This window comes from Amborella trichopoda, chromosome 9, assembly GCF_054954075.1.
Source record: "Amborella trichopoda isolate Santa Cruz 75 chromosome 9, AtrichopodaSantaCruz75HAP2 v2.0, whole genome shotgun sequence".
In the NCBI taxonomy this organism is placed as follows: domain Eukaryota; kingdom Viridiplantae; phylum Streptophyta; class Magnoliopsida; order Amborellales; family Amborellaceae; genus Amborella; species Amborella trichopoda.
The window spans coordinates 49,540,115-49,549,985 of NC_142344.1; the positions used below are offsets into that span (position 1 = coordinate 49,540,115).

The following is a 9,871-nucleotide window of genomic DNA, read 5'->3' on the forward strand; positions in this document are numbered from 1 at the left end:
TCGGCCTTATACAAACCACACCCTTCGATAAATCATCGTTATCATATTTGGATAGGACCACCTGTCCGACCTACCGGATTGCATTGGCCGTCAGGTCCAAGCTAAAACTAAGTTTGGTCAAAAGTTGGTCCAAACTATTTTTTAGCTGGTTTGGATTGATCGGATGGAACTCTTTTGATGAATTTAACAAAGGTGAGCAAATTCTTTTAAATATATTTCCCAATTTTAAATTGTTGCATTTAATTTTTTTTATTTTTTAAATATATGGCCAAACAGGTTCAAATAGTGGTTGAACTAGTTTTGATCACCAACTAATTCAGTAGTCAAGCCCATTCTAACAACTATGAATCTACTATAGAAATATTAAATTACAGCATGGAAAGAGTACACTTTAATGAGACAGCTGCACACAACATTGAGATGTACCCCGCATTGTAAGCAACCAAAAGACAAAACCAAGCCGCCCAAACTATAAATAGCGATAGGGTGGCCATGGGCATGGATGGCCTGGCCCACCTCCCCTGGCCCGGCCCTAAAGACTAGGGCACAAAATGCGGCCAAAGGATTGTACTTGAGCAAGGCCACTACAGCCCAAGGGTGGGAACCCACCCGACCAGGGCAGGCATAGACTGGCCTTTTTTTTTTTTTTTTCCTTTGTTTTTCCTTGATTCTATTTGGCCCAACACAGTCCGCCTAGGGCTCTTGGCTTGGGCCCCATCTAAGCCAGGCCAAGACTGACCCATGGGAACTAGGACCAAACTGGGCCAAGACCACGCTGGGCCAAGGTTGGCCTAACCCCGCCCATTGCCAACCCTAACCATAGGGAATAAAACCTAAAACCCAAATCCCAACCCAAATTTGAAAAGTAAACACCCAACTAAGGGAATAAAACCTAAAACCCAAATTTGAAAAGTAAACACCCAGATTACATATATGGTGCTTCCCATTATTGAAAGCACAATATGCCTCCATGCAGCCAACAAAACTTGAAGAACAGCCCAAATTCAAGGAGTATCTAGAAAAACCGTGTGATCGCAATAGTTCTCCCGATCATCAAGGACCTATCACACCCAAATAATTGGGAGTTTAGACAGTCAGGTCTGGGTCGGGTCATCCAGAACCTGAACATGTTGGGTTGGATCTGGGTTGACCGCCATCCAAAACCAAAGCCGACCCCGATATATAGATATAAACCCTTGCTATATCTGGACCCAAAACAAAATCCGATCTCATGGTGGGTTCAATGATCTCATTAGATCTCCCGATCATTAAGGACCTAAAAATTAATTACGAGAGTAGACTGTCACTTCTGGGTCAGGTCAACCAGAACCCAAACATGTTGGATTGGATCTGGGTTGACCACCATCCGAAACCAAAGCCGACCCCTATGTATGGATATAAACCCTTGCTATATCTGGACCCAAAACAAAATCCGATCTCATGGTGGGTTCAATGATCTCATTAGTTCCCCCGATCATTAAGGACCTAATACACACCCAAATAATTAGGAGAGTAGACAGACCGTCACTTTTGGGTCAGGTCAACCAGAACCCAAACATGTTGGATTGGATCTGGGTTGACCACCATTTGAAACCAAAGCCGACCCCTATGCATAGATATAAACCCTTGCTATATCTGACTCATAAAAGAATCCGATCTCAGGGTGGACTAAATGATCTCATTAGTTCTCCCGATCATCAAGGACCTAATACACACAAATAATTAGGGGAGTACACCATCAGGTTTGCATCAAGTCAACTAGAACCTTAACATGTTGGGTTGGATCTGGGTTGACTACCATCTGAAACCAAAGCCGACCCCTATGTATAGTTATAAAACCTTGCTATATCTGGACCGAAACAGAATCCGATCTCAGGATGGGTTCACTTTGGGTCCTCAGTGGCACCCATAAAGTATGCCCCACACTTAGCACCCAAAAAGTACGCCCCAAACTTAGGAGGAAATGACTTCACCCCCACCTTAGGAATACGGCAACAACCGGACTGGTCATGGCCCTGGCCCGGCCGTCGCCCCCATAAGGTCCTCCCAGGCCTGGTGCCGTGCGGGCCGCTAAAGCCCTGCCTGAGCCAAAAATAGATGTAAAAAAAAAAAAAGAGAGGGCAACCAAGAAAAAAAGGGGCCGGGCAGGGCAACTTTTTGTGGCCCAAACCCTTACCTTTTTTAGGGCCGGTCCAGGTCACCCTGTCCATAGGACTGCCCTACTTAGGACCATCATCTCGTGATGGCCATTTTGTGACAAACAAAAAAGAGGTGCCAGTTGAGGAGGCACATATCTCACCTCCTTAGATCGCTACCCTTGTTCCCCTTCACCCATAGAAACCCACAATTTATTCCATGTGAGCACTCTTGTACACCCTCAGCAACTTGAAAATGTTTCCTTGGCATGAGTTAGTCATTTGACAGAGAGAAATCAAACAATTCTTGTAATGAATCAAACACAGTAGCAAAAGATGAAAAAGCAAAATGCTTGCCAACTAATAACCATGGAGCACAAAAGTTGTTTATAATGAACTGATACATTTAGCATCAAATAGAAAGAAGAACCGCAAAGAATGATCCTCACCTCTGAAATCCTCATTTGAGGGCTAATTCTACCCCTACTTGGTGACCCTGTGAAAGCATCAACTACAAACCTTTCTTCTTGATCAGATAAATGTATGATAGAAGCCTACCTTCTTGATCAGATAAACATATAAGAAAAGGAAGAATAGGTAGAAAATAAAATGGGCACACTTATATCACCTCGAACGAGGCTTTTGGCTCAACGAATTCTTTACTCTGTTGATATCAATCCTTCTCCTCCTCGCCTGAGCGGCAATGGCTGCCTTGTTTGTTACCTCCAAGTAATGGAAACTAATGTTAAGACTGAGAGTTTCATCTGCAACAGTGTTAATTTCTCGTCCAGCGAAATTGCAGAGCATTTTCTCAGGCCTTGAGCCACAAAAGCTCTTCTCCTCTAGCGAGGAAGAAACAGGGGAGGCTGGCCTCTCAATAGGCTTGGCCTCAGTGATGTGGTTATCCATTGGAAATAGATGTAAGTGAGATGATGATGACGACGGGTCCATGACAGAGGCCTCTAATTCTTCGGCAACATCAAGGCCTCTACATGAATTCAAATCCATGCTGAAGAGTGCTTCGGGTTCAGGCTCCATGGTCGAGAGTCCTTCAGGTTCAAACTTGCTCTATAGACAGAGAGAACACCCCAAGAAAAATAGAGATAAGAAAAAAGTATCCGAAAAAGGAATATAACAAAACGCACAGAAAAATTGTTAGGAGAAATGATAAAAGACAAACTGAGAGGAGAGATGTGTCTAGTTCAAAGGTCATACCACCCCTGTATGCCAATCTTTCAGCTGTGAATTCAAACGGCTTAACCTCTCACTAAGTTCTTTGAATTTCACAATATCCTGCTCATCCAAAAGCATTATTGATAGGTGATAAATTGAGCATCTGATAAGCATGTAAAGATGACAATCATTGAGTCGAATGGACGGTTAGGATGACTCTGATGAGAAACAGCACTGAGAAATCAGGACCGTTCAGGACCACTCATGTGAATCAGATATTTTTGGGAAAAGAAAGAAAAGAAAAAGAAACAAGAGAACAATGATGAGTTTGAAGAGAGGCTAACCAGTTTGAGTTTTTGCTGCTCTGCCAATAACTGGGCCACCATCTCCTTCAACTCCTTGTGAGACTGCACCACCCAAACAAGTTCAGTAGATAATAAAAGGAACTCTATTAAGGATAAAACTGGATATATTACCCAAGAAATTGCAGATAACATTCACAAAACAGGAAAATCTTACATTTCTTTAAAAAACCCAGAATAGAATATAAGAGAAAATGTATATCTGTAGTAGTGCGGATTGCGAGCCTCTGTTTAGTGAATCGTAATCCTCCGGTAGACAAGAAAAGTGCCCATCATGGACCAAAATTTCCTCAGAAATTAAAAAAATAAAAATAAAAATAAAAATAAAAAAGGGATGAGAAGATAAGTTAAAAACAAGAAACAAAATTATTTGTCCTTCTAAAAAACCAAAATCTCCAACAAAAAAACGCCATTTCCATTTCTAAATAAAACCCCAATTATAAAAAAAATATACAGAAGATCAAATCCAAGCACCAACCAGACAGGAAATAATTCCTAAAATAAAAAGAAAAAAATACCCGTGAAAAAATAGAGGTCAACTCCTCTAGAAACCAAACCAGAGTGGGACGTACGTGTCACCAACAAATAAAAACTGACCAATTCCAGAAACCCAAATAAATGGTGCCTAATTACAAAAAATTTCAAAGAAGGAAAAAAATAAAAATTATCTTCAACAATCAATAAAATCCGCAAATTACCCAAAAAAACATTGATAAAAACAAAATTACCTTCTTCTTAGATCCTCTCTTCCTTGGTCGCTTGGGTTTCAAAGGAGCGAACCCTGCATCAACGGTCTCACTCCCACTTTGAGAGAGAGAAAGTGGAGGAGAGAGCGGGCTCGAAGGGCTCCGTATCTTCATCCTCTGAGAAGACCCTTCCCAACCATTACAGTAGCGCAGAGGGGAAGAAGAATCAGTAGAGAAAGAAAGTGCAGAGCGCCGCTTTTTAGCGCCCCAACAAAACCACGACTGCTTTCCAGCATGATTATGGCTCTTCTTTCTCTCACCCCACAAATGGTGAATGAAATCCACCAGAATCTCTGCAACTGCAGCCTCATCGCTGCTACAAAAAAATGAGTTAGAACCCATTTCAACAATGGTGCTTTTCTTCGAAAAAGCAAGAAGAAACTACCCCAAACTAGAGAGAGAAGCACATGGAAAAGCAAAAGAGATCACCCAACATGAGAAAGAAACAGAGATAGGTAAGGAACGTGTGCCCGGGCTAGAGAGAGAGAGAGTAGAGAGAGAGAGAAGCTTCGATGTGTGTCGCCGCTGCTTTAAGAGACGAAGGAAATCCATGGCGCCAATGTGGGCTGCTGCCACGTGTCCATCTTTGGAAGGTGGAAATATTTAGGGTTTTATTTTGAGCGGAGAAGAAGACGTTTTCCAAGCTTGAGTCGCAACGCGGATGACCAAAATGTCTGAAGACTACGAGCGTGTGTACTATGCTCCCTCGGCATTTACTCCCTTTGGCAAAAAAAAAAAAAACACTAGTCTTTTGTTTTCCTTTTCTTTTTTGAAAGTTTGGGATTTATATATATATATTTTTTTTTTTTTTTGGAAACTTAGGGATCCATCTAATGTCAAGAAGACAATTATTTTTCAATAAAAAACTCGATTTTGATTTTATACATATCATTTTCTCCAAAAATGAGATGGTTCTAATGCAAGTTGGGTTTTTTTTTTTTTTTTTTTCCAAAAAGAAATACAAAAAGCAAAAAAAAAATTATTTTTTATGAGGTTAGTTGCCAGATTTTAGAGATCACATTCCAACTTTTCGTATCTAATATATTCCTATTGTATATTTCGCTTGAGGGAGTAAATAAACCTTTTTGGCCGTAACCAATATACACATCAAGTGTATGGTGTATATTGTGCATTAAAAACATCTACAATTCACCCTCTATCTCCAACGATGAATGGTGGAGATTAACCATTGTTCTATATGAGAAAGAGTGAATACACTTGTTGTAACTTACAATATACATCCTTAAAGCAATTTTGACCTTATAGAAATGGGTTCAAGGCTAAGTGGTTAGGATGGCATAGCCACATAATATGACGACTTAAGTTCCACTACCATTATAAGTAGGGGATCCCATCTCCACTGAACTACCAAAAAACCATGTACAACCATATATATGGTGTGTATCTTCTCACCGTCCATTTATTTTTTCTTGTAGAATGTTATGAGCTTTTATTGATAATATGCTGAAGCAAAATGGAGTTATAGAGTCGGAATTAAATCAGGCGAAACAAGTAGAGATTAAAGGGAAACTCCAAACTTAACAAGCCCATTTGCGACATCATTAGCTTCTCGAAAACTTGCAAAGATGGAACATCACAAAGATCATAAATGTTAACCCAAAAAAGATGTAAGGACTATGACATCCGTTGCTCTTGACTATACCATTTAACAACATTTAAAGAGTTACATTTAGCAATAATATCACCTGAAAACCCTTCTCAATAATAATTTTCAGGCCTTGTAAAAGAGAAAATATTTTTGCATTGTTAGCCGTAGTGTTGCCACAGGAGCCAGGGTAAGAAAGAGAACCTGACCAGCACCATCACGGAGCATACCGCCAACTCCGATCAGGCCTAGGTTGCCAAATGAACTCCCATCAAAGTTAAGTTTGAGACGGTCATCTACAGGGCACTTCCAGGTCTGAAGAGGACGACCAAAATAAGAGAAGGAAGAAGCAAGATTTTTTAGGCTAACAAAAATGTCAGACTGTAGAACACTACAACCATCTACAAGAAAACCAGTTCCATAATGACTATAAAATACAATCTTTCACCTCTTCGATATTAGGGAAGACCCCATCAATGGTCCTTTTTGTTGCACTACAACCAGATTTGCCATAACATAGCATTTTTGAAGATTTTCCATATGGTCACACCATTCTGGCATTTCAAGAGTAGGAAGATGATTGATGATACTGGTGATATTTGGGGGTAACATAAAGAAAGAGGCCCATCATCATAGAGTTCCAGTACAACTGCGGTAGATTATTGGAATTAAGGTCATTATCATATGATTCATATGGTCATTGTAATGAGAGATGGGTTAGACCATGATGGAGAGTTGGTGTACAATTCAATTTCGTGTTACTTTTCTCCTTCACCACCCAACCAATTGGCTGGATGGCCCATGATCATTGTTGTTACTACGACCCATGGATTGTATTATGTTTTTCCATAACCTTTTCTTCCTTTTGCACCCTTAAAAAGTACAATCAGAGTCTAAGATCTCCTGGAATTTTTATTACCTGAAGTCCATATTCTTAATAAGGATTGTCTATAAAAAGTGTCATTGAATAAACACAAAGTTTCAAAAAATTGTATCGTTGGCTCACTCCAAGCCATCCAATTTGACATTTAATAAGTGGAAATGATTGTAACCGTCACGTATAAAAGATAAATGGTATATTTGTAAGCAATCCCTTTTTAGTATCATGGTGAAATTTAATGAGGAGGAATATGTTTCATAGACAGCCCGTCCATCATCCATCCTAGACGGATGGTCGAGATGAGGCCACTTATTAAAAAAAAAAAAGAGGCATTTTTAGATTTTTTGGTTGTTTCTCTTTCGTCATTTTAATCTTTATATCATTGTAATTGCTCCCATGATCTAATAATATTTATTACTCTCGTCAAAAAAATTTAAAAAAATAAAAAATAAAATATGGAGGAATCAAGAGTCGAACTGTTGCTCCATATCCACCGTACATCGATCAGGATGAAAGTCGCAAGGTGACTATTATGTAAATTTCACCGAAATGAATTTAGCGTACTTGTTTATATATGCAAATGTATTTTCCCTTAGTAAAGTTCCCATAATTAATTGGGAATATAGTTTCTGTGGTATTGGGAATATAGTTTCTGTGGTATCATGATCTTCAATTAATATAGATCATATATATGAGAAGGGAATAGTTTATGTAAGGTATCAACCTTACAAGATAATATAGATGTACGGTGGTACTCAAAAATCAATTTGAAAAGCGGTTTTGAAATTGAAAACTCTCATAATTAATCATCTCAACCTCAAGATCCATGGATATAAAAAGAAAAAAAGTTTCAATTTTAAAAATAATACATCCTGTAACACATTATCTTGACCGTCTATTTTCAAACTTTTATGAGATCAATTTGCAATTTTGTTAGCTTCAAATTTATAATCAAGGGTAAAACAACGGTTGTCCTAAATATTTCTGGCATTGAAATTGCATTTAAAGATGTGTCATACTTTGATTAAGGTTCACACATGACATTCTATTCAAAATAATAATAATAATTAAAAAAAAAAAGGGTTCACACATGAAACAAACTGCAAGCATATGCAAATTATTATTATCATTATTATTTTAGTTGCATATAGAAAGTATCTATCTAGAAAGTATCTATCGTTCTTTCTTCATATGTTTGCTTCATGCGTGATATTGATTCTGTCGAATCTCAACACTAAATGCATGAAAAGGATTATTCTCATTGTAGATCGTCTAAAGTGTAAACCACAAGCATGAGGATTATTCTAAGTGGAATTAGATGAAGGACGTGTCATCTGTGCTGGGCCGACGAACCCCAACGATTAGTAAAGAAAGGGATAAATAAATGGGATTGTATACGACAAATCATAAATACTCTTGGTTTGGAATACGTCACAAAGTTCGAGATTTTTTTTTTTTTTTTTTAATTTTGAGTCTAATCAATAACGGATGGGATCGTTGCACTAACTTTTTAAAAATCCGGCCGATCCAAATTAGTGAATCGGAGCAATTCATTTGTGTGAAAATTGATTCTAAACAATTAATATTTTAAAAGAGTCGAAGTGAATCGTTCACCCTATAGATCTATGTCGAATCGCCGATCCCATCGGTCCAATTGGCGATTGAGAAAATATTACAAAATAAAATAAAATAAAATAAGGGGTTTATGGGTGGATTAGGGGGTCCTAAGAAAACTTTATTTACGCTTAAAAGAAGAAAATATAAAAGGGGTGGGGTCTTTAGGGGAAAACCAGGACAATTCATTACTTTTCCAGTTCGGTCCCAACCGATTCCTGATCTCGATCAATGGGTTTTAAAATATTGATAAAATAAAAATTTTAAAAATAAAAAAATATAATCAATGGGAAGCAAGTGGATCGACCTATCTGGATCACCTGGTTCCTTGATAACACGCCCAGTTCCTTAAAAAAATCCAGCGAATCCATCTAAAGTTGACATATTCCCAATTCCGACCAGGAGTTGTTTCAATGGGGCCAATTCTTGATTTGGATTGGCAATGCCCAATTGGAACAATCCTAAACTTTCAAAAAAAAAAAAAAATTATAAATAAATAATAATTCTTTATAGTGTGATGGTCCATATAAGTACTATGGTCCTTATGAACCATCACCACTTTTGTTAACTTTTTCCTTTCCTTTACCACGTCCTTTTATTGACATGGGCCTCAAAGGCTTCACGTATAACATTATCGTTACACCTCATATATGAGGTGGAGCTTAATCAAATAGTATAATAATATGTCTTAAGAATTTAAATTCAGAGAAGTGAGGACTCCCACCCTAGAAAACTTTTGAGATCTTTCTCTCTTTAGTCGAAACACAGTGAGCTCCTCTCTCAAGCCGAATTTTTATCGAAAGCCCCCTCTCAAATATTTTAAGTAAGTGACTTCATTATCTTGAAAAATAATCCGTTCTTTTTAAAAATGAAATGAAATAATTACTTCTGCTAATTATCATGAGTTTTAGACGTGATAAATTTTATGCGTAAGCGACCTCATTATTTTGAGAAATAACCTTTTTAATAAAATTGTGATATTTTATCTATGTTAGAAATTTTAAATGTTGTAATTCTTATAAATAAATCTATTTATTTTTCTTATCTATTGTTAGAGAATTTTAGATACTGTAAAATTATTAGAAATAAATGTGATATTTTTGCTTTTAGTAAAATTCTGAGATTTCTTTCTACTGTTTTTGAATATTTAGACATTGTAAAATTCATGTGCAAATGACTGCCTTATTAGTTGAAAACTGATATTTTTGCATTTGATTATAGCATTGTCTATGAAAGGTTTTATTTGTAAATTGACATCCCATAAATTGTGATAGTTCCGTATTCTTGAATTTCTATAAGAGTTTTTCTATGTATATTAAATTGGCAATTATACTAAAATGTCTTTACGAACTGCT

At 37.5% G+C, this 9,871-nt stretch overlaps 1 protein-coding gene across 2 annotated transcripts; it reads right to left on the reverse strand.

Annotated features, from left to right (window-relative positions):
- Positions 1-2,469: 2,469 nt before the first annotated feature.
- Positions 2,470-5,113, reverse strand: LOC18441697 (uncharacterized). Of its 2 annotated transcripts, none has more exons than XM_006851923.4 (4): positions 4,399-5,113; positions 3,653-3,715; positions 3,351-3,428; positions 2,470-3,203 (listed from the first exon to the last, which is right to left on the reverse strand). In XM_006851923.4, exons 1-4 carry the CDS (start codon positions 4,756-4,758, stop codon positions 2,760-2,762), a joined length of 945 nt encoding a protein of 314 aa, XP_006851985.1. In that variant the 5' UTR covers positions 4,759-5,113; the 3' UTR covers positions 2,470-2,759. The 2 variants fall into 2 exon arrangements, with proteins under 2 accessions (XP_006851985.1, XP_088702163.1); XM_088846037.1 differs by having other exon boundaries at positions 3,316-3,428; positions 4,399-5,101.
- Positions 5,114-9,871: the final 4,758 nt, after the last annotated feature.

Excerpts from the sequence above, each read along its gene's own strand:
- LOC18441697 (XM_006851923.4), bottom strand. The coding sequence starts at position 4,758 with ATGGGTTCTAACTCATTTTTTTGTAGCAGCGATGAGGCTGCAGTTGCA. Across the intron at positions 3,716-4,398 it reads AGAGAGGATCTAAGAAGAAG|TCTCACAAGGAGTTGAAGGA; the intron begins GTAATTTTGTTT and ends TGGGTGGTGCAG. Across the intron at positions 3,429-3,652 it reads AGCAGCAAAAACTCAAACTG|GATATTGTGAAATTCAAAGA; the intron begins GTTAGCCTCTCT and ends TTGGATGAGCAG.